Source organism: Staurois parvus, unplaced genomic scaffold, assembly GCF_062004578.1.
Source record: "Staurois parvus isolate SC_StPar_1 unplaced genomic scaffold, SC_StPar_1.0 ptg000066l, whole genome shotgun sequence".
Classification (NCBI taxonomy): domain Eukaryota; kingdom Metazoa; phylum Chordata; class Amphibia; order Anura; family Ranidae; genus Staurois; species Staurois parvus.
The window spans coordinates 2,796,093-2,822,433 of NW_028317862.1; the positions used below are offsets into that span (position 1 = coordinate 2,796,093).

Consider the following 26,341-nt stretch of genomic DNA (forward strand, 5'->3'; position numbering starts at 1 on the left):
TGGACTAGACATGTTCTCTGGAGTGACAAATCACACTTTTCTGTCTGGTCATCCGATGGACGTGTCTGGGTTTGGCAGTTGCCAGGAGAACGGTACTTGCCTAACTGCTTTGTGCCAAGAGTAAAGTTTGGTGGAGGGGGGATTATGATGTGGGGTTGTTTTTCAGGGGTTGCGTCTGGCCCCTTAGTTTCAGTGAAGGTAATTCTTAAGGTGTCAGCATAACAAGACATTTTGGACTATTTCATGCTCCCAACTTTGTGGGAACAGTTTGCGGATGGCCCCTTCCTGTTCCAACATGACTGCGCACCAGTGCAGAAAGTTCCTGTTCCAACATGACTGCGCACCAGTGCAGAAAGCAAGGTGAATAAAGACATGGATGAGTGAGTTTGGGGTGGAGGAACTTGACTGGTCTGCACAGAGTCCTTACGTTAACCCGATAGAACACATTTGGGATGAATGAATGGAGACTGTGAGCCTTCTCGTCCGACATCAGTGCCTGACCTCACAAATGCATTTCTGGAAGAAGGTTTAAACATTCCTATAGACACATTCCTAAACCTTGTGGACAGCCTTCCCAGAAGCATTGAAGCTGCTATAGCTGCAAAGGGTGGGCCAACTAAATATTCAACCCTACGGACTAAGACTGGGATGCCATAAAAGTTCATGTGCGTGTAAAGGCAGGCGTCCCAATACTTTTGTCAATAAAGTGTGTATAATATATATATATACACGCACGCACGCACACACGCACACTAAGAATGCATGCAAAAATATATTTTAATAGTTTCTTTTTATCAGATTACAAAACGAAATTGAGCAAACATAAGCAAAATCTAAATCAAATTAATATTTGGTGTGATTACCCTTTGGCTTCAAGCCAGCATCATTTCTTACACTTGCACACTTTGTACACGTGCATAAAGTCAGGGATTTTGTAGGATTAGAGTCAGGTGAATGATTAACCAATTCTTTTAAGCAAGTGCTAATGATCATCAATTTCATATGTAGGTTGAAACACGGCCAATAACTGAAATAAAAACAGCTGTGTAGGAGGCTTAAAACTGGGTGAGGAACAGCCAAGCTGTGTTACTAAAGTGAGATTGTAGAATACAGTTTCATGTCACAGAGCATACACCATGGGAAGACGGGTCACAGCAACAAGACACAAGGTAGTTATACTGCATTAGTATGGTCTCTCCCAGGTACAGATTGCTGAGTTACTTCAAAAACTGTGTGCAAGTGTACCTAGAAGAATTGATGCTGGTTTGAAGCCAAAGGGTAGTCACACTAAATATCCATTTTATTTAGATTTTTCTTCTGTTTGCTCACTTTCTATTTTTCTAATTGATTAAAATAAAACAATTAAAATGTATATATTTTTGAAAACATTCTTATTTTGCAGCATTTACACACACACACACACACACACATACTGTATCTGCTGCAGACAGCACTGTTTTGTCTGCAGCCACTCTCTACAGCATATTAGTTGTGGTAAATGTACCAGCCATTTGGGTACCACCTACATGACAAAACATATGACTCTGCAACACGGAGCTTGGCAGGAGCAACAATTCAATGAGACAGAAGCAAAAGGTCTGCCCTTTTTCTATTTATTCTTTACTTGCAAGATCTTCATATCATTTTACTGCATCTGCCACATCTACAGACCTCTAATGATAGTTAGGGAAGTCTCACAAGGGGTTTCAGAGGCTTCGCATATGTCATTTCAAATGGAGAGGGGGTTATTGGGCTATGGATCAATTGAAGGCTTGAATCTCTGCAGAATTCCCCAGAATCTTTCTCTGATCCATATCCTTTATGATTGAACCAGATATTGTAATTTGTTCCATACGATCCTGGAATCAAGAATTCTTTCAGTCACAAATTCTTTTTCACCCTACACCTCAACAGGTGGAGGAGGTGGAAAAAGTCTTCCAGAAAAAGGATTTTCATTAAACAGTTTGAGTAGGGATATGTGAAAAACAGAATCTTCATACTGTCACAACGTTTTAAGTGAAAGATGACCTGGCTGATTTTAGCAGAGATGTGAAAAGGTCCCACAAACGTTTGACCCAGCTTAGAAGATAGCACATGAACCTTCAAATTTTTGGAGATAACCAAACTTTGTCACCCATATGAAAAGTAGTGAATAATCTGCAATGTCTGTCAGTGGCCTTTTTGTAATATTCCGGAGCCTCCTTCAAAGTAGCACTCAATTTCTCCTGAATATCCTGTAATGTACTGTAGTATTCTGTTGGTAGCAGCATGAATTGGAGTGGAGATAGGGAGATCAGGAATAAAAACTGGATGATACCCAGTATTTAAGAAAAAGGGATTTTGAGCAGTGGAGCTACAGTATGTTTAGAATTGTTTTAAGCAAACTCTGCCATAGGAATAAAGTCCACCTAGTCATCCTGAAGATAACTGACAAAAGGTAATGTTCCAAAGTTTGATTGGTGCTCTAGGTCTGACCATTAAACTTATGAAAAGCAGAGGACAGATTATTTATTACACCTAAAGCTGAGCAAAAGCTTTTAAAAAATTTAGAAAAAAAAAATGTACTCCTCTGTCTGACACCACATCATGAGGAATTCCGTGTAGTTTAAAGACTTTTCAGACCATCAACTCAGGAATGCAATTTCTTCAGCAGGTATAAAATGAGCCATCTTAGTGAGGTGGTTGACAACTACTAAGATAGTGATCATCCCTTTCTAGAGAGGAAGATTGACATCAAAGTCCATTAAAATTGACCCCCAAGGTCAACAGGGAGTGGTTGAAGTAACCCCAAAAGGAGAAGATTGGAGTGTCTTACTGTGTGCACAGGTCAAACACAAGGCCACATACTTCGTGACATCTTTCTTGTAACCAGGCCACCAAAAGAAATGTGATAAAAATTCTTCTGTCATAGAAAGTCCAAAATGCTCAGCAAGCTTAGAGACATTCACCAACCTGAGGGCTTCTACCCTAACCTATTCAGGTACATAGAAATGATGTGCTTGAGTCCAAAAGCCATTCTTGTACTCAAGGTTAACATTCTTAGGAGGAGGATGGGTCATTGTCAGTAGGTCATTCTCATACCCTCCTTTGAGGAGACTTAAGAATGTCATAGAACTTGTGGCCCCTAGGAAATTCTTTTGAGGCAGGATTGTATATTCAGAGTTGCCTTCCTGAAGAGTCTCAGACAACGTCCTAAATTCATTCACTGATCCAGGTAGATACAAGATAATACTATTAAACCAGGAAAAGAAAGGAGACCAATGTGCTTGTCTAGAAGACAGACAATCTCTTTGCAGAACAAATTAATTCCCAATTTTTATGTCCAGTGAGAACAGTTACAGGATGATTAGCCCTTTCCAGCAGATGTCCCCATTCGGAAAAGGCTTCCTTAATCTGCTGAAGACATTAACCAGATAAATAAGCACAAGGATGAAGCTATAAATGAACCTTTATGACAGTGTCACACAGTACAAATATAAAGTGTGCTATCCTAATGATCACATACTAGTGCAACATGTATCACATTCATATTCATATTCATGAAAAATAAAATGTGATTAAACAAAGTCCCAAATGTCTATATGAGATGAATTCTATAATATAGTTCTTATATTCATGTGATAATACCAATAGCAAAAAAATGTCAATTCCTTAGTGCGTTTATATTTCTTAACTTTAAATTCTTATCACCATGTGCATTTATCCCATCACCAGTTTCCATATGGTCTCACCTTAAAGTTTTGACCCAATATTAGGCCTCATGTGCCTTCCCCATATAATGGGGTCTCCTTTATCATGGTTGCGCTCTCTTTTCCCTTTCCACTGATGATTTAAATCCTCCTCCATCCTCTGCAATCCCCAAAGTATATAGTCACATGTTGTGTGAGAGCAGAGAGAAGCAATCCTGCAGTGTGTGAGTGTACAGCAGCCTGTCAGGCTGCTTCTACACTCACACACTGCAGTGCCAGCCACCCCAGTGCCCCAGTATAGTGCCCCTGTGTCCCTTATCACTGCCCCAGTATATACATAATGCAGGGAGGCCCTGTCACCTGTCCCAGTGTGCACAAAACACCCCCATACACCATACCAATGTCCTTATCACCGCCATACCAGTGTCCTGATCACCTCCATACACTATACCAATGCCCTGATCACTGCCATGCCCCATACCAGCATCCTGATCACCGCCATACCCCATACCAGTGCCCTGATCACCACCATACCCCATACGAGCATCCTGATCACTGCCTTACCCCATACCAGTACCCTGATCACTGCCATACCCCATACCAGCATCCTGATCACCGCCTTACCCCATAAAAGCATCCTGATCACCGCCTTACCCCATACGAGCATCCTGATCACTGCCTTAGCCCATACCAGCATCCTGATCACTGCCTTAGCCCATACCAGCATCCTGATCACCGCCTTAGCCCACACCAGCATCCTGATCACCGCCTTACCCCATACCAGCATCCTGATCACCGCCATGCCCCATACCAGCATCCTGATCACCGCCACACCAGCATCCTGATCACCCCATATGCCATACCAGCATCCTGATTACTGCCATACCCCATACCAGCGTTGAGTGGTAGAGCCATATATGCGTTATGTATTATCTTGGGAACATAGTTCACAGTTCAGAACATTTTTCTTGGTAGGTAACACAGAACTATTGTAGATCTGCATTTTGCTGCCTGTAAGAGGCCAAAGCATTCTGTCACAGTCAGGGGTCAGGCACGGAGACCAGTAGCTATAGCCGCAGAGAGGCTCCCAATGACCAGCAGAATAAGTACCCAAGCAGGTCACCCTGGATGACAGGAGTTCACCTGACGTACGGGGTCTAAGCACTAACTGGTATTCACCAGAGCTCCTGATGGTGGAGATGGGTTTTGCTCCGTGTTAGTACCAGGTTGTGGTCCTCAGGGTCGCCCAACCAGGAGATGAGAAAGCCAGGATCCAGTAGCAGATATGGAAGGTAGGTATCAAGCAGAAGCGTAGTCAGTAAAAAAGCCAAAGGTTGGTAAGAAATGGTTGCAGGTTGGGGTTAAGTGAAAGCATAGTTGAGGAACAAACCAAAGGTAGATAACGTATGGTTGCAGGTTGGGATCAGTAGAAAGGTAGTTGAGGGACAAGCCAAAAATGAGGACAGCTGCAGGTACAAAAAGGAGCAAGACATGGGCTAGAGAGAGTGCAATAATCTGGCAAACAGGAAGTTCAAAGACATGGCTTAAATCAGGAAGTTTAAGGGAGGAGTAAAGAGTTCTAGGTTCACCAGAAACAAGATACAGGATTGTCCAAAGAGATCAGACAGGGAGCTATCAAGCATCTCAGATAGCACAGTGTGAAGAGCAATAGCCAGGCACCACAGAGGTTGCAGGTTCAGATCTGGTCCCTGACAAGCAACATATTAGGCAGTCTGGGGAGCTGTTTTTTCACCTGCCAGTGGTGGATCATGCAGAAGAGACAAAGCTTTTCATTTCTTTCTCCTCCCAAGTGCAGAACAACCACATGACTCCAAGTGCTGCTAATGCACCCTATTCTTCCTCCTCCTCCTCAAGGGTACATAGCAATGACTTTATTTTAGAGTGCTACTAATGCACCCTTTTTTTACCCTCCTTCGCATGGAGGCAGAGCAGCCACTTTTCATTTGCTGTACTGCTGATCTGCCCATTTTCTCCTCTTCCTCCTCAAGGGTGCAGAGCGGTCACCCCTAAAACATATATTTTCTGAAAGCAGAGACCCTGCAGACTACAAAAGTTGCAGTTCCAGTTTTTTATGTAACGCGTACAAAATTTCCACACAAAATACACAAAATTTTAACGACACAAACACAGACTATGTTATCCAAGTTCTGGCAAAATATAAACAATACGGTTGTGCTGAGTAAATGGATATCCAACATGTGAAGCCTTAACATTGCTTGCACTCGTGAAATGGCAACACATTTGGATACCTTAAATTTTCCATAGGCAATGCTTTGAAAGCAATGTATCGAAATGAATCTGCTGTGTGATAACACATGTGGCTACTGGCAAACAATTAACCTGCGCTCAGGACAAACAAATAAATAGTACACACCCAATAGTTGAATAAACTTGACTGAAAAAGTTGATAATTAGGCTGCTGCTTCTATAATGTATAACATTTTCAAATAAACAACCCACTTACAAAAATTAAAAATGGCATAAACTTAAATAACCATTATGCATGAATACAATAAACCAATAAAGGTGCTGGCAAACAAAGTTTGATATACCCGAACCTAAAAACTTACAATATTGTAAAATGATGAAGCGCCACATAGCAAATAAAACATACAAATAAATAAATAGTGTTCAATGTGCCAAATGTGAAGTTTCTGTTAAATCAAAGTCCATAGATATTAAGATGAAAAGATATTCCACCATCCAGCAGATCCTTGTAGTGTAACAAAAACACAGAGTGCCACACCTTAATCAAATGCACACTCACCAGACCATAAGCTGTAATAAGTATAGAGGACACAGTATGTTTCCTCCCAGTCATCTTCCAGGACAGCCCCTGAGATATAGCTCCTTCTCCTTGAGGGAAGGAAACACATTGCCTCTATCATAAAAGAAAGATCTTCCGGCTATTGTGTTTCCTCTGGCTGGAGGGGATACGTTGCCTTATTTTTTAGGAACCTATTGTCTTTTTAATGGAGGGCCACAACTCAGGGGTGACCTAAGAGTGGTTGGATCGGGGGCTATTTACTCCCTGTTTTGCCCCAATCCCTCCTGTGGCTGGCAGACAACCTTCTTAGTAGTAATAGTGTACTGGAAGCCAACTTCTTTCTGGTTACTTGGAGAGGGTAAGGTGAGAGGCTGTAAGGGATTTCTGGCAAGAAGAATTGCAATCGGGCATGCGCATAGGAATTCCTGCAGAAGAATTGCCGGTTATGCGCATGCGAGCAGGAATGCGCAATCGTGCACACGCACTGCGAAGGTTGGCGCCAGACGCCCTATTTAAGGAGAGCCTCTGCTCATGTTCAGTGCTGACTGGTCTTCAGCTCCCCCCTGTGTCCTGCTTGTTCCTGTACGATTCCTCCGTTACTGACCCGGCTTGTTCCTGACCCGACTTCGATTACTCTCCTGATACTGGTTCCTGACTTCGGCTCTGCTCCTGACCTTGGCTTTTCCTTCTGATTCTGTACCGCGCTGCCTGACTGTTGATGACCCTGGCTATCCCATGACTCTGCTCCAGTCTCTTGTCCTCACTACCTACCTTGCTCTGCTGCATGCCCGGCAATCCACAAAACCTGCTCTGCCTATTACTACGGTGTGCAAATCAGAGGATCATCCGCCTTCCAAGGTCATCATCTTCAAAAGCTGCAAACAACAACCACTGGCGCTCTTGTACCCCTGGTCCCTAGACTCCCTCTGTTCCAACATCAGCAGGGTCAGGGCTAGTGACACAAGTGAGGCCGACCTTGTCAATTCAGTCTTCCATCAGGTACGTGACAGAGGCCATATAGCAGTCAGTGTGGCAGGAGATCTGGATGGCGATCCTCCTAAGCTGCAGGAGGTATTTGTGACCATGACTGGATCCGGAAGTCATTTCCAGCGGATGTGCCTCATCACTAAGCGCCGGGGTTGCTAGTTCTGCCGGGTCACTGGGGAAGGGGCAGGGCCGCAACTACCATCCACTTTTAACCGCGGCAGAGACAGCAGAGGCTGCATTGGTGGTAGAGGGCAGGAAACCATGGATGCAGCTGCGCAAGCTCCAGGGGAATCAGGCGCCAGCTCCAGCCAGGTAAAGGCAAAGTGTGTACTATTTTTTACTTTACTTTTTAGAGCTGCATGGTGGTGGTTCATGCAAGTGTTCATAGTAGTGCAGAGGTGGGGGTCCCAAGTTCAGCAGTGCCATTAAGAAGGTGCACCTGGGGCTGGGGAGCCCACTCGCAGGCCAAGATGATCCAGGGACAATGGTCTTCCCAAGAAAGAAAGAATTCATCAAACTGGAGGGAACTTTCTGCAGTAGCAAAAGCCCTCAATTCTTCCAGGACACCACCTACAGATTTTGACAGACAACATCACCACTATGGTATATATCAATTGCCAAAGTGCAGCCCCTGATTCTGGCACACAAGATTTTATCTTGGACAGAAGGAAATCTAGCCTCCCTCTCAGCAATTTACCTCAGAGGAGAGCAGAATGTCTTGGCAGACTTCCTAAGTCATCACCAGATAAACTAAGTGGAATGGTCTCTACACCCACAAGTTTTTCAGGACTTAGTGGAGGTATGGGGTCAGCCAGATGTGGATTTATTTGCGAAAAAGGAAAACTCCAATATAAATCTTTTCTTTTCTCACACAAGGGAAAAAGCAGCCCTAGGGATAGATGCATTGCAAAACATCTGTAATTTTCCTCTATGCTATGCATTCACGCCAATAGAACTGCTATCTCAGGTGTTGCAGAAATTCTGCCAGGAGAAGACAAATCTGATTCTAATTGCATCTTATTGGCCAAAACAATTCTGGTTCACTCTACTGTGACCCTTAACAGATGCCCCAGCTTGGTTTCTACCTGTCAGGTCCGATCTGTTGAGCCAGCGCCACCTACTTCACCCTCAGATAGAGAAGCTAATTTGGTGGTCTGGTGTCTGAGGAGGATATCTTGAGAGATATGGGAATATCAGAAAGGGCAATTACAACTCCGCTGGACAGCCACAAGCCAGTTACTAGAGCTATATATGGTAAGATTTGGAAAAGCTTAAATTCCTGGCTTATAGGGAAGAAAATAGAGGCAACATCTGTTCCTGTCATTTTGGAGTTCTTGCAGGGCGGCGCAGATATGAATTTGCCATTAAGCACATTTAAAGTACAAATAGCTGCTCTCAGTGTTTATTTACAAGTGCCCCTTTAAGAGCACCCTTTGGTTCAAAGGTGTAAATCTTTGCTCAGGAAAAGACCGGTCAAGACATCTAACTTTCAAAATTGGAATTTGTCAGGAAGTATTAAAAGGACTAAGTGTTGCCCCCTTTGAACTTTAACAGAAGCTGACCTAAAGATTTTCATTTGGAGAATGGTTTTCTTAGTTGTAGTCACGACTACTAGAAGGATTAGTACACTCTAAGCGCTCTCTATCAGAGAACCTTATACAGTTGCAAGAAAAAGTATGTGAACTCTCATCTGACAGATTTACATACATTTCCAGTTGCTGTAGCAGCCAGGAGTGTGTGTAAACCTCCCGCTGCTGCTGATGTATTACATATGTTGGTGGCAATGAAATGGTCTTTTTAAATACATCACCCCCATTCCTAGCATAGCTTTGCCAAACACACCTTTGTGCAAGTTTGTTGCCTGTGCTGCACCACAGTATCAAGTACCCAGACACCATTATTCTCTCCAAAAAGCCATACACCAGTGGCCATTGTTTTAAACAGAAGGCTATCTTTTTTCTCCGCCAGCATGTGGAATACCATGCGGCAGCAAGGGGCAGATGAGAAGAGTTGGGGTGATGGAGGTGATTACTAATGAACTAAGGTTTGGGCTGAACTCGTTTTGGCTGAAACCAGTAGAAAGCTGTCACATCATAGCAGGTTGCAACCCAATCAGCTGCGGGGAATTCCCCACCTCACAGCTGAATGAAGCAAAGGGGCAGGTGGATGCTGGTGACATCATTGACCTAATATGGCCACATAGACATATTTTGGACAATGTAATTGAGGAGCCTCTTGGTATGATTGGTTCTGTGTTCACTGCCATGACTCCAAGAACAGCTTCATCTCCTGGTACATGGTTAGGTAATAGGATGCTGCAAAGACTATGAACTTAGGTATTAGTATGCTACCTACAACTACTGTATATCAACATATAAGAAATAAGCACCAGGCTACTTAGTTGTGAATAAAGTAAATATATTAGCACAAGGTAACATAGATGTCAGTACAAAACAATCAGATGAGCAGGTAGAAGAGTCCTTTGAATGCAACACACTAACTGATGTGAATACTAGGCTATAATGTTGAAGTTAACATAGACCACAGTAATACTAAACCAAATTAACCTGGTTTTGTATACACAGCATTATTAAAGAACAGCATAAACTGCAAGTATAAATGGTAATGAAAAGTCTCACAGTATCTCTCTGCACACATTTAGAAAAAAAAAAAGTGTTCCAGAGAATACGTTCTATAATATACACCTCTGAGTGTAGGTATATATCTTTTTTTCTGAAGGGGGTACCCCTGTTTGGTGGTTTTATAGTACCTGGTGCCTAACTTGCACACTTAAAGCGTAGCTTCAGTCTCTCAATCAACATAGACTATTTTTAATCCTTATTCTGCTAGTATCAGTAAATGAATAGGAAAGTATAATATGTTTACTTGTTTTATACTTTTTTTTTACTTTTCTTCAGTTACTTTCTGGTTTCCATGCCTAGGCAAATGATGTAATACATCCCAGTAGTCTTCAGGAGGGAAGGGAGGGTTCTCAGCTTAGCAGAAGGAAAACAAAGAAACACAGCGCCTCTAAGTGTGTACTGTGAAAGTATTTAATAGAAAGATAAGTAGTAACTCACATCTTAGAATTTAAAAACAGGCTCATGGGTAAGAGGGTGAGACGTCTGCAGCCAGATGTTGTTGTGTGTCTGATCCAGAGAGGAGAATGATTGAGTCCGTCAGCAGGTGGTGCTGTGCATGTGCAACATGGATGGTAAGCCTGGTGGAATCTCCAAGGTGTCTGCCAGCAGATGGTGCTGTGCTTTTCCAGAATGGCTGGTGGAGCCTGGCAGAGTCTCCAAGATGTCCGGGATCAGCACATGTGGCACCTGACGTCATCAAAATGCAACACGTTTCTGAGCATGTGCAGGACAATAAGAAAAAAAAAATTTACACACATAAATATATATAATAAATAGGTATCTATTAGAATATATATGTATATATGGGCGGCACAGTGGCTTAGTGGTTAGCACGTCTGCCTTGCAGTAAATGGGTCATGGATTCGATTCCCGACCATGGCGCCTCCTGCATAGAGTTTGCATGTTCTCCCTGGGCTTGCGTGGGTTTCCTCTGGGTGCTCTGGTTTCCTCCCACACTCCAAAGACATGCTTGTAGGTTACTTGGCTTGCATTTATTTAGGTTAATTGGCTCCTGTCTAAATTGGCCCTAGTATGTGTATGTACGAATGTGAGTTAGGGACCTTAGATTGTACACCCCTTGAGGGTTAGGGACTGATGTGAATGTTCAATATATATATGTGTAAAGTGCTGCGTAAATTGACAGCGCTATATAAGTACCTGAAATAAATAAATATGTGAGCATATATACACATTTAAAAAGGACAGAATGGACGATTAGTAGAGGATAACCCTGCGTAGGAAAATAATTTTGGTATAGGTTCCTAGCATGGAAAGGAAATTAGGGAAAATTAGGGGATGTCAAAAGGGCAAAGGGTGATAAATGAATTGCATAATTTATGGTAGCCACAGCAATGCAATGGATATGTGGCAACCATACGTAGACAAGAGGGCATGCTGTAATGGAGGTGCATGCGCATATGGTTAGGTCAAAGGACAGGTTCATTTGGTATGTAATGATAGTGCAGTGATGACGCATGCATATAAAAGGCTCCTTCACCCCCAGCTCCTCCCTGCCTGATGAAAGAGCGCACCTGGACTCATCTCGTCCTGCACATGCTCAGAAACACATCACATTTTGATGATGTCAGGCACCACGTGCTGATTCGGGGCAGCACATGCTGCATATGCACAGCACCATCTGCTGGCAGATACCTTGGAGATTCCAGCAGGCTTACCATCCATGTTGCACATGTACAGCACCACCTGCTGATGGATCTCCTCTCTGGATCAGACACACAACAATATCTGGCTACAGACATCTCACCCTCTTACCCTTCAGCCTGTTTTAAATTCTAAGATATGAGTTACTACTTATCTTTCTATTAAATACCTTCACAGTACACACTTCGAGACGCCATTTTTTTTTTGTTTGCCTTCTGCAAAGTTATGCTTTGCTCCTACGCAGCTTGCCCTTAGTGCCTACTGGACTACCTTTACCCCTGCCCATTTGGAACTCATCAAACATACATGGACTGCCACACCATGCGTCTGTTATCCCTTTTGTATTGACTCTCAGCTTAGCCAATGCCTGAGCAAAGGGCAGATGGATTCCAGGATGTAAATGCTACATAAATCATCTGCCCTTACTCAAGATGGCCACTGCCAGAAATGCTAAGGGGTGTTTTTCAAAATTATTTCTCAGCAAAACATAGCATGGAGACATGAATGGATGAGTGAGTTTGCTTTGAATATTAACACTGAATTAAATTGCATTTTTGGTCTGTAGTGCTCAGATGCAGTGTAGTTCCACTTTAAGCTGGTTAATGGTGGAGTCCTGTCTGTACAATGGTGCACTTATTACCATCTCTTTAAGAGCCATTGTAGTGAATAAGGGGGAAGAAAGGATGTCTGCAGCTGTACAAACACTCAGGGGTCCTGACACTCCTCCTCGTCTCCTGCTGAGTACCTGGCCACACATATACAAAACTGCAGCCAGCAACAACTGGAAAATATGCCCTTTTAAATAACACACGCAGCTCTTTATCAGTTAAGTGATGGGGACAGGGACAGGCTATAAAAAATAAATTGCAGCCAGCAAAAATTAGGAAATATGCCCTGTAAAAAACAACACATGCCGCCTGGTATAACTGTATTGCATGTGGAGAGGCTGTAGGGAAGCCACATGACTTCATCAGCATTAAGATGTTAAAAAATACCCCACCATCCACAAATTCTCCAAGATACACAGCATCTAGCCATTAACAGGACATTCAGAAAGATTTTACTTTAACCACTTCCCACCAACACCTCCAGGCCCTTTAAGAGGATCAAAATACCAGGAGGCAGAGACGGGCTGGCTTATCCAAGTTCCCCCATATTTCTTGGGGGTGAAATGGCACATTAGCTAGGTTGGCCTTGAACTCATGCTCAACCTGAATCTGATATAATTCCTAGTTATGATAGTGGCTATGCACAGTATTCAAAATAAGGTAAATTGAGTAAAGTGCCTTGCTGTTTATAGGATTGCACTAGTAACTGATGGAATGCATTCACTTGTTACATGGAATTTCCAAAATGAGTTTTTTAGACCAGGGGCAGACTGACCATTCAAGCACTCGGGCACTTCCCGAGGGCTTGGGTCAGTAGGGGGCCCCATGAAATGCCCCTGGTACCTTTTTATAATCTTTTTTGAGTGTGGGCAAAGACACAGGGGCCCCATGATCCCCTATTGCCCGGGGGCCCCATGAGTTGTCAGTCCGCCCCTGTGTTAGACTGATTTAGTAGCTCTACGCTTACATCAGTACCTGCTGCAAAACTGTGGATGTAGGATGTTTTTAAATAGCAGAGATTCTATTTCCTTATCACCTTTATGGTTAACCTTTAACATCTAAGTTTTCATAAACATTTGTAATTGTAGGAAAACCTTATAAAAAACCTAAAGTTAAGGTAATTAACACATAAGTAGGGCTGTGTGTCTGCAGCTCCGACTGTTACCTTTTGAGTCACAGTAGGCAATGAGAGGCATAAATCACGGTGATTTTATATTTTTATGACCACTATGTTTTATGTAGTCACATTACTTAAAGCTGAACTCCAGCCTGGAACGCAAAAAAAAAAACCTTTGCAGTGGGTAAAATGCTCATTATTTCTAGGAAGCATCACTTACCCTATTTCCTCCAGTGCACACCCCAAAAGATCCACTGGATGTATCAAGTTCTGCTGTGCCCCGATGATGACCCACCATGGTGGACATAAACTCACCTACATACCTGTAGCTTAAGATGTAATGTACCCTGAAAGTTTGGCAAATAAAGCAACTGCCAAATAGCAACACACAACTGGGTTTAAAAGCAACCCTTAGCACAGCAATACAATAAGACAATATCAAATGGGTTAGTACCTGGGGACACAGTGATAGGGCCTTTCATAAGAGTTAATATATACCTATGAACTAAGGAGTGTAGTAGCCTTAGGGGCTTTGCTAGAATTATTTAATCCAAACTGCCACTAGCTGGCAAGATTTCCATTGGGTCTCAAAGTCCTTGGTGGGAACGCTCAGTCCCCAGACTGGAGTATTTGTAATTCCCCAGAGGGGAAAACAACAAAAGAAACTTTAATTGTCCCCAAGGTTGGATGCCAGAGGACTAGACTGGGGTAAGCAACAGGCCTCTCACCACTCTGGAATCCAAGCTGGTGGTCTCCCACTCTCACTCAGGGGTCAGGAATAGTATCTTTGGAACATACTGGTATGTCAATTGGTAACAGTGTCTCTGGAACAAGTTGGTAAGGTTCTCTGTAGCAGCACTCTCTTGATAAGCAGCAGCCTCCCCAAATCTATCACAAGGGTTCTCAGCACAGCTCCCAGAAGACCAGCTCAGCTATAGCAGCCCTTGACACACAGACTTGCCACTTTCGGTCCCCTGCAGAGTGTGCTTACTATCAGCAGCCTGGGTCTTCACAGCATAAGCTCATGTACTTTGCAGCAATTGTGCTGTGTATCCTGCAGGCAGCATAGCTTTCTATTATGCATCTGCAGCAGGATTCACCCTGTAGTGCAGATATCTCTTCTAACTCCCCACAGGACTATCCCAGTACAGTCTCTCTGTCACCCAATGTTCTCCTGCTCTACCAAGCACTTTGGGAGACATAGTCCTCTTTCCCATTTAGGCCAGGGTACCAGGGGACTACATTTCCTAGCAGCCCTTGTGAATGACCTTTTTCTTCACACCCTCTAAAACCATCTTATTGCATTAGGGGAGAAAGAAATGCTCCAGCAAAGTGGGTGGCATTCAGGAACCTTGAGCCATGCAGCAGCTTACAAGCCCGGAGGCAGGGCTTTACCCATTCCAGCAAGTTCCAGCGCTGATCTCTTCTTCCCAAAGCTTCAGCACGTGGGTGGTCCCTTGGTGTCATCAGGGACATTGCAGGGTTATTAATCCTACATAGTTATCAGAAGGGTAAGCATGCCACCATGCCTGTGAGTGACTTAGAAAGGTGGCTACAGTGATCCAGTTGCACGGATATAGGGAGCCTAATGTGACACAGAAATAATTATTTTTCCTTTTTTCAGCACCTCTATACATCGCAAGCATTTACAGTAACTTAACATGGGGGAAGGGAGGGGCCCACTGCAAGGAAATTTTTTGTTCCAGCTCAAATTTCGGATTTAAGCAAATACATATGAGTTTATTCATGTAGAAGTGTCTAGTTTCTTTGTGGTGAAGCATACAGGATATAGAAGTAAGATACATGATCTTTGATTTTGGAGTTGTTCCCAGAACAAAAGGTAAAGGGAAATCTTACACTGGGGGCACCTGTTCCAGGGATAAGTCTAAGACAGGATTTCCTCTCATGTTGAGAGATGTCCTCTAACTTCCTGTTGCTTCTCTGGGACAGGAAGTGAAGCAAAATCTACCCAGTGGTACAGCAGGAAAAAAATAACCTGAACTGGGTTTTCACCCATTCCCTTCTCTACGAAAAAAAACCATTTTAGCTATACAAACACTTTACCCACTTGCGGACCGTGCAATGTAGCCTTACTGCTACAGTGTGACCCACTGTGCTGGATCACGTATATATACATGATCCAGTCCCTGTGATACAGCAGCATTCATCCCTCAGATCAGGTGTCTGCTCACTCTGGGTTGCCTGTGGCGGCTTTGGTAGGTTGGAGTTGCACCGTTTTGAACGGTTCCGTTGCCAACACCAGTGTGAACTGGAGCTTAATTAGGTCCTCTAGGTCCTAGTATTCAAAATATTGTAGTTACAATCCTATCTTCTATTTCCTCATGTCATTCATTCAACAAAGAATCCACCAATTGATTTACTCTCATGCTAACCATAAATATTTTGTCCCTTTCCTTTCCTTAGTACATAGGGATCCCTTTACCAGGACATGAGCATGAACGGATGGTAATTTGTATTTTTAATATAACTATAGAAGTGTCATATCCATCAGATTGCTCCATCACAATAGGCAGATCTGATAAATCTCTACTAAGCAGCAAACAAAACTAAACTGAAATTCCAGTAATTACATAAACTGCATAGATTCATAAAATTGGCATCTTATCTTTTTAACTATAAACATAACAACCAGCTACCTGAATAAACAGTTATAAAAGTGACAGTACAAAAATATCACAAACTGCCTTTTCTGGGAGTATATAAAACACCCAGATCACCACTTCAGTGACCATTAAAAAATGGACTGTGGACGGTGGTTGGTCGCTGCGATCATCACACTTCAAACATTTTCCTCTTTAAAAAGTTCCATGGTTACACTTGAAGATGGTGGTTATAATGATATTGTAATTGCAATTCACCCAGGACTGCCTGAAAATGCCCAACTTATACAGAAAGTCAAGGTAATCTTCAACTTCTAATATGTAAGGGGGAAAAACACTTTTTTTGTAATATGTATACATATGTGTATACATAATACATACATATAAACATATTAAATACATTATATTTGGTGTCATACGCAATGTAGGTAATGCACTTTCAATTCAATTAAAGGGGCAGGAGTTTTAGGCATTGGGTATAGACTGGCATGCCTAGGGTGGTTTGTGAGTTACCAGGGCCAGTTTATACTAAATAAGTTGCGTATATAATTTCAGCTGGATAGCTCAAGATCTGCTTATCATTTTGAACTGCAGATTTTACTGAAGCATGCCTTAGCTTGTTATTTTTTTAACTCATATATTCAGTTTGTACCTAAATTGGTTGCAATTTTTATTTAAAGAGACAATCCACAGCCAGCACTGATATTTCAGTTTTTGGTAAATTCTGAGCCACTTGACAATGTATGTCTCTTCTGTTGGGGAGATCTTTGTCTTTGGATCTACTCACCTGCTTTGACAATTCTAGATTTTAATTTATTTTCACGAGGGGAATGCAATTAGAGAAGCTGGGATATGCAAAGGTGGTTTAATTACCCAAAACCCAGATTAACAGGAGCACTCTAAGTACTAATAACATGGAGTTCACCCTCTTGGACTCCTTCTTGGATTTATACTGACTCAGTCCAACAGGTTGAACCTATAACTAAATATCACTTTTCGGTAAACCAACCTTTTGACAAAAAATGTTTGACAGAAAGTGAAATATTCTTTCAATGAAAACGAGGAGTTAGAAGAAGCGGGGAATGAAGCTCTGAAGACAAGTCAATAACTTAGGGAAGGGATGACCATGTATATGTTAAGAGAAGAACAGCAGATAGTGATACAGAATGAGTCGATACAACAAGGAGATTGTTTGGATTTGAAAATAAATGTATATTATAATATGATCTTTCTAAGCTGTGTAGCATTGCCTTATTTTTCTCAACCCTAGGACATGGTGAATGAAGCCACCCAATATTTATTTAATGCCACACAGAAGAGACTTTTTATCAGGAGTGCTAAAATACTAATTCCACTGACCTGGTCTAATCAGAACTATACCAAGCGAAAGACAGAGACATACGACAAGGTAAGCTAGGACAATATGTCTTTTGTATACATTTTGTACAAATACAAGGCAAATAGATTATCAGTGTAAATATATATTACTGGTGGGCATCAGTTGTGATTGTTTATTTGAAATGTAAAGATGGTCATGCTCTAGTAGAATTTGGTAAAAAAAGGTTTGTTTGATTTTCTAATGGTTAGTGGGGTCAACTTGACATTCATTGTTTACTGCAGTGTCAAGAAAAATCAAAGCAGGATAGAAAATATTTCTTGAAAGAACACATTTCTTTTTGTTAATATATTTTTAATGTAGAAAGTATAACAGAAAAGTGTACAATAAATAGGACAATTTGTGCAACAGCTGAAGGATACAGAGCCCAAGTAGTGGAGTATCTCAGTACACACACGGCAGATGGAATGGCTATATTGAAACAGTATCCATTCAATTGTGTCCTTCAAAAAGAAAATAAACATGTTAAAGAACAATAAACTATGTAAAATGACTGCAGGTACTCAACGGCTCCATGCACACTGGCTTAAAAAAAATGCTGCTCCTAGAGGAGTTTAGTGTTTTGCTTGTAGAAACTACTGTTATCCTATGTGTCCATGCACCTTAGGTCATCCAGAGGCATTGTTTAAGCTCAGTGTTTAGAGGCAGAAAAATATACAATTTTTTCGGAGAAGGTTTTGGATGTACCCCCTTCTTCAAGGTCTCAGCAGTACTCACCTTGAAGAAGGGGGTACACCCGAAAGCTTATCCTGAAAAATTGTATGTTAGTGCAAATAAAGAAAAGTATCATGGATGGCACTCAATTGTTTCTGTTACAAGTGCACTAACTCGGCTACATTTACCTCGAGGCAGAAAAAAAATACCTTCTGTTTTGTGTTTTTGAGAGAAAATCTAAATTCTTCAAAACACTAGTAGAAAAAACACTCAAAATTTGTATTTTCTTCTGCCAAGAATACTGGCGTTTTTTTTAAGCCAGTGTGCAAGGAACCTTAAACTTTAGTACCAAGCATTATGGGAGGGCAAGATGAAAGAGAGAAATGAAAGAGAAGGGGAGAAAAATAAAAGTAGCGTTAGGAGGGAGGAGGAGTGGAGATAAAGAGCAGACAACAATATTATAAAGAGATTGGATGCCGCGCTCTATTCATTGTTTTAAAAAAAAAATATAAGTAAAGAATCAATATATATTCTCAATTAACACCGTGAGTAACTATTCATGCACCTTGTGCCAATATTTGCATAAGACAAAGAATCCTTATGAATAAAAATGATAATAATACTAAGTTGAGAATAAAATATAAATGAATAGTCCCATATTCACTGAGATGATGACAATTTCCATGTAAGTTCAACAGAAAGATGAATTCAGTATACTCTCCTTTGTAGTAGCCTGTGCTGTGTGGCTGTAATCGTTAACAACAAGAGCTGCGCTGTGAATCACTGTGATAGACAAAATCTCTGCTTCCCCAGCACTCTCCTTAATCCAACTCTCCTCCCATGGATCATAAGGAAAAGAAGAAAAGATACATAGTGTCTTATCCTGGGTAAGAAACTTTAATGTGCGCCAATATTGCACTCACATGTAGATAAAATATAATGTGCTTTCCGTATATATATATATATATATATATATATATATATATACACACAGCCGCGGATAGCGGTGAGGACAGCCTTGTTGGTGTGCCTGCGCACACTGTCAATACTCGCCGTGTCCGACTGCGGATGCGTGGTGACGTCACTGCCCCTCCCCTACGCGTTACGCTACAGGGACTTGTAGCTTCCTCTGGGAGATGTAGTTTTACACATCACCTTGCTTGAGCTCTTTATATATCGTTACAACGCCATTTTGTTGTAGTCTTAATGGGTGCTACCATATTTCTGGGGTCTAAATCTACTATAGAACACCTGTTGTTGTTGACATATGTTATTCTCAATTACATAGTTGCAATTTGTGTCCCAGCATCCTACGGCTTGACTGTCAGTGTGTGCACTACACACCCACAGGCTGATTCAACAGTATACTTTGCTACATGATATGTTAATGTAATCATTTATATATTAAACAATAACATTATGAATCCTCTTAAATATAAACAAAAAATACAATTATTTCCTAACAATTTATAAAAATTATTTTAATAATAACATAAATTAAAATCATGAATATATTTAAAAAAATCACAAATATAAAAAAGGGGTAAATTAAATATTTAATACTAATTTATATACATTCCCCATAAACGCATGTTAAGCAAATTAATATATATTCTAGCTCCATTTTATATTTTGTTTTTATTAATATTCAGCCCATTATTTAGTTCATGAATCATACTATAGATGTTATATTAGTTTTACAGAATCTTTATTAGTTTTAGAATATAATTACCATAATTAGCATAATCAACCCAAAAAATGATCTTATATCCATATCTTATATCCATGTATTACACTTATAGCCAAATTCACTCTGAATTAGTGTGATATTACCTATTAAGTATATAATTTTTATTTAAATGTTTTTTCCACATATTCATTTGGGATCTATATTAATATTATCTACATAAATAACAATAGTCACTCAGAAAACATGAAAGGTCAAATTCTTTATTTAACCCCCTGGGGGCCAAACAATCCATCTCATAGATCCAATGACATTCTTTTTTACTGATTTCTCTAATTAGATTATCCCCTCTCCAATGTGCATTATGCTTTTCAATACTGCAAAATTCTAAACCTTCAACCCGTTGTTCATGGAAATGACGGAAGTGCAGTGGTACATTATGATATTTATATCCTTTTATGATGTTTCGAACATGCTCTTTTATACGTTCTTTTAGTGATCTTTTTGTTCTCCCAATATAGATTTTATTGCAGGGGCATTTTAATGCATATACTACTCCCTTCACTTTGTTTATACACACACAGATATTTTTATTCCTCAGTGGCTCACAAGTACATTTTACACAAGAACTACACTGTATACTCACACGCTTGTTAGTAGACACAATGGAGGTTTTTACATTTTTGGAGAATAGACACATTGATATAGATAACATATTTAAAAAGGAGGAAAAATTAGATATCAATATACAAAACCTATTTAGAAAAACTATGCACACAATGGAAAAAAAGTTAAATGTATGGTGGGATTTACCAACATTGGAGAAATATCTAAAAGAAAAAATTATCCCAAAAAAATTAAGATGGGATTTACCCATAGCAGATGGTTTATTAGAAGAGGAAGACATCACTGAATGGTTTAATTTTTTTAGTGAAAAGAGTGTGGAATTAATAGTTTTTTTAATAAAAAGGAGACAGAGAAAAATGCGCAAATTAGAACATATTTTGAAAGAATATAAGGAGAAAGTGGAAACATATAAAGAACACCCAGATTTTAATAAATATATGACTGAATTGAATAAGAATGTGAAAAATAAAGATTCAGAGATCAAAAATAGAAAGAGGAAAAAATATCAGAAAGTAACACAGGAATATAATTTAAAACAAATATACAAATGGCAACAATCAAATGCCATTAATTAATTAAAATCTGCAGATGGCACTCCAGTTAAAAACACAGAAATCATTCAAAAACCAGTCAAAAAATTGATGGATTTTGTTAAAAATACATCTAAAGAGCTACATCACCACACACCTAAGATGATGGCCAATCAGAAAGATCATGCCCACCACCCCAACAACCTATTAGACAAACAATACCATATCAACAAAGAGAGGAATATAAGAAAAATTACTCATACAATCAAACAAATTACAATAGGATTCCACCACCAATATATCATTCAAACAGAGCTCCACCACCATTTTTTCAATCAAGAGGTAGACCGTACTCTAAGAATAGAAATAGAGGGTACAATTATAGAGGCCACCAGAATTATTACAATCAGGACAGAAATTATGTGCCAAATTATAGAAATGAGTACAGGAATGACTATAGGAATGATTATCCATTGGAATATGAGCATGATCACTATAATCCGCCCAAAAATACCCCTCAGCCATTTGATATACCTTTACAGAATAGGTACTCACCTTTGGAATCAGAAGAATCATACACGCCAATACCCAATCCTTTTTTAGAGTTGAATCAAAATTTATCAATAGAGAACCAGAACAATGGAGAAAGAGGGGAAACAGAGGAGGAAGAAAACACAAACAAAAAAGGAGGAATAAAAGGAGAAGGGATTTTTAATCTAAGTGGAACTCCTTTAAAACAGGAAGAAATTCATGTATTGGACCAAGGTCTAAAATTTGCCCCTAACAAAGGACTAAATAAATTTGAGACATTTATTGGTCTACAGAAACTTAGAAAATTGAACATTAAAAAATATTATGCTCTGAATCCCATTGAACAAAATTATGCTATTAAAACACCCAATTTTCAACATAGTAATCTTATAACCTAAAGTTATTGATAGTACATATATCAACACTTTTAAAAAATTAGTCACGAAAGATTTAAACATGCTTAAAGGTATCAAAAGTCTTAATGATAGGAAAAATATAGTGATTCGACCTGCTGATAAGGGGGGAGAAATAGTAGTATTGTCCAAAACATTTTATGAAAAATCCATGGAGATGTTAAATGATAAAAATACATACCAAGTGCTAAAAAGTAATCCAAATAAAACATATAAAAAAGAACTAATGAAGTTAGTAAATTATGGAAATAAGAAACATATATTGAATGATAAAGAAACTAAATATCTGGTACTCTCGACATGTAAATTACCAATAATCTACTCAGTACCTAAAATACACAAAGACCCATCAAACCCACCAATCAGACCCATAATTAATGGAATTGATCCACTGACAGGATGGGAGAATACATTGACCAATATCTCCAGCCATTAGTGGTACAGACCACAGCATATTTAAAGGATACTAGGCATATCATTCAATTAACGCAGAACTTACAACTTAATGACAACATTATACTGAGTACAGCGGATGTGACCTCATTGTATACAAATATAGGTCATGACGGAGCAATTAAAGCAGCAAAATGGGCCCTAAAGAAATATTCAAAGCTACATAAGAAACAGCAAAAATTCCTTATTAAATGTCTTACATTCTGTCTCAACCATAACTACTTTTGGTATCAGAATACATATTATTTGCAGATAACGGGAGTAGCTATGGGGGCACATTTTGCCCCCAGTATTGCTAATCTTCCTATGGCACAGTGGGAGGAAGAAAGAGTATTCCATAATCAAAAGCAAGAATTAATATTGTATCATAGATTTATAGATGATATAATATTAATTTGGAAAGGAAATTACAACTCACTAATCGATTTTTATAAGAATTTAAATCTTAACAACGAAAACATAACATTAAGTTGGAACATAAGCAATACAGAGATCAATTTCCTGGATATATGTTTAATCAAAAAGGGATCACAGATTTACACAAAAATTATTTCAAAAATACAGATAGAAATGCATATATACCCACCCATAGTTGCCATCATAAATCATGGATTAGAAATATACCTAGAGGACAGTTTATGCGATTGAGACGAAATTGTACAAATATTACAGACTATCAAGAACAAAGTGACATTCTATTGAAAAGATTTGTTAACAAAGGGAATTAATTTACTGACAAATGCACCAATAAAGAATAATACTTCAAATAATGATATAGCTATTGTAATGCCATATAACAAGCAATATAAAGATGTACAACAGATAATTAACAAACACTGGGATGTATTGAAATTAGATAAGGACCTGAAGAATATAATATCGGAAAAACCTAGATATATCTACAAAAAAGCTCAGAATATCCGTGACAAAATTGTTAAGAACATACTGAATCCACCAACAATAAATAAAAATTACACTTTTTTCCAAGGAACAGGATTTTACAAATGTGGCAGATGTTACAGCTGTATAAGGGTAAAAAACAACTCTAAACACAGACTGGAATTCACTAACCCCCTAAACGGCAAAATATATGGAATTAAACAATTTATATCTTGTGACACGAAGGGAGTAGTATATGCATTAAAATGCCCCTGCAATAAAATCTATATTGGGAGAACAAAAAGATCACTAAAAGAACGTATAAAAGAGCATGTTCGAAACATCATAAAAGGATATAAATGTCATAATGTACCACTGCACTTCCGTCATTTCCATGAACAACGGGTTGAAGGTTTAGAATTTTGGGGTATTGAAAAGCATAATGCACATTGGAGAGGGGATAATCTAATTAGAGAAATTAGTAAAAAAGAATCTCATTGGATCTATGAGATGGATTGTTTGGCCCCCAGGGGGTTAAATGAAGAATTTGACCTTTCATGTTTTCTGAGTGACTATTGATATTTATGTAGATAATATTAATATAGATCCCAAATGAATATGTGGAAAGAAAATTTAAATAAAAATAAAAAATATATACTTATTAGGTAATATCACACTAATTCAGAGTGAAGTTGCCTATAAGTGTAATACATGGATATAAGATATGGATATAAGATAATTTTTTGGGTTGATTATGCTAATTATGGTAATTATATTTTAAAACTAATAAAGATTCTGTAAAACTAATATAACATCTATAGTATGATTCATAAACTAAATATTGGGCTGAATATTAATAAAAACAAAATATAAAATGGAGCTAGAATATGTATTAATTTGCTTAACATGCATTTATGGGGAATGTATATTAATTAGTATTAAATATTTAATTTACCCCTTTTTTATATTTGTGATTTTTTTAATATATTCATGATTTTAATTTATGTTATTATTAAAATAATTTTTAGAAATTGTTAAGAAATAATTGTATTTTTTGTTTATATTTAAGAGGATTCATAATGTTATTGTTTAATATATAAATGATTACATTAACATATCATGTAGCAAAGTATACTGTTGAATCAGCCTGTGGGTGTGTAGTGCACACACTGACAGTCAAGCCGTAGGATGCTGGGACACAAACTGCAACTATGTAATTGAGAATAACATATGTCAACAACAACAGGTGTTCTATAGTAGATTTAGACCCCAGAAATATGGTAGCACCCATTAAGACTACAACAAAATGGCGTCGTAATGATATATAAAGAGCTCAAGCAAGGTGATGTGTAAAACTACATCCCCCAGAGGAAGCTACGAATCCCTGTAGCGTAACGCGTAGGGGCGGGGCAGTGATGTCACCACGCATCTGCAGTCGGACACAGCGAGTATTGACAGTGTGCACAGGCACACCAACAAGGCTGTCCTCACCGCTATCCGTGGCTGTGTATATATATATATATATATATAGGGAAAGCGCATTATATTTTATCTACATGTGAGTGCAATATTGGCGAACATTAAAGCTTCTTACCCAGGATAAGACACTATGGGGTTTATTTACTAAAGCTGGAGAGTCCAAAATCAGAATCCCTTCTGCATAGAAACCAATCAGCTTCTAACCTCAGCTTGTTCAATGAAGCTTTGGCAATGAAACCTGGAAGCTGATTGGTTTCTATGCAGAAGCGAGTCTGATTTTGCACTCTCCAGCTTTAGTAAATAAACCCCTATGTATCTTTTCTTCTTTTCCTTATGATCCATGGGAGGAGAGTTGGATTAAGGAGAGTGCTGGGGAAGGAGAGATTTCGTCTATCACAGTGATTCACAGTGCAGCTCTTATTGTTAACCATTACAGCCACACAGCACAGGCTACTACAAAGGAGAGTATACTGCATTCATCTTTCTGTTGAACTTATATGGAAATATGGAAATTGTCATCTCAGTGAATATGGGACTATTCATTTATATTTTATTCTCAACTTAGTATTATTATCATTTTTATTCATAAGGATTCTTTGTCTTATGCAAATATTGGCACAAGGTGCATGAATAGTTATTCACGGTGTTAATTGACAATATATATTGATTCTTTACTTATATTTTTTCTTAAAACAATGAATAGAGCGCGGCATCCAATCTCTTTATAGCTATTTTTTTTAATGCACATCACGTGAGAGCGAGCAAGGAAGCCTGCGACACTTTGTTTATACACACACAGATATTTTTATTCCTCAGTGGCTCACAACTACATTTTACACAAGAACTAGACAACAATACTAAGCATACATTTTTAAGTGACAAAATAGACCCAGGGTACTATTCCGAGGTACAAGAGCAGGACATGATGTCTAAATACAAGGCAGTAGTTTTTATCTTGAACCAGCAGGCAAATATTTTTGTATGCCTCTTGGCGGTTTGTCAAGAATTGTGCATGAATTCCTCCGTAAGGCAAATGATGTCAACTTTGCAGAGCCATTGGGGAATAGTTTGCCCCCAAAATGCAGGCATTAAAACTTTGGCTGCGTTTAACAGGGTGGGGTAATTGACCATTTATATTGCCCTACTGGTTCAGTTGTACAGTGGAATAACGCAGTCCTCGAGTTATCTTCAACATCAGAACCTTGTATTATGGTCGTTAAATGTAGAACTTCACGCCAGAAAGGCTGGATAAGTGGACCGTGCCAACAAATATGAGCGTGAGATGCCACTTCTCTGCAAGCTCTCCAGCACTGGGAGGAGTAGGAGGGAAACATGGCCCTTAATTTCAAGGATGTATAATGCCATCTGACTAATAGCTTATAGTTAACCTCTGCCAGTTTAGAAGAAATCGAAGAAATCTGCGATAACTGAAGAATTTTATCCTTCTGTGTATCCAGAAGTGTGCATTGGAGATCCATCTCCCAATTAGTAAGACAAGCTTGGCTAAGATTGACTGGGAAGGATGAGCAGAATTGTGTAGAATAAAGCTATGCAGTGAAGCGGTGAGTTCTTGGAGCG

At 39.4% G+C, this 26,341-nt stretch overlaps 1 protein-coding gene across 1 annotated transcript in view; it reads left to right on the plus strand.

Moving 5' to 3' along the window:
• The first annotated feature begins 16,252 nt into the window (after nucleotides 1-16,252).
• The window catches only part of LOC149469602 (calcium-activated chloride channel regulator 1-like), an 82,282-nt gene continuing 72,193 nt past the window's right edge, over nucleotides 16,253-26,341 (plus strand). Inside the window, exons 1-2 of the mRNA XM_089668892.1 lie at nucleotides 16,253-16,414; nucleotides 17,385-17,522. Coding sequence (XP_089525018.1) covers nucleotides 16,253-16,414; nucleotides 17,385-17,522 — 300 coding nt within the window. The remainder of the gene's footprint in view (nucleotides 16,415-17,384; nucleotides 17,523-26,341) is intronic.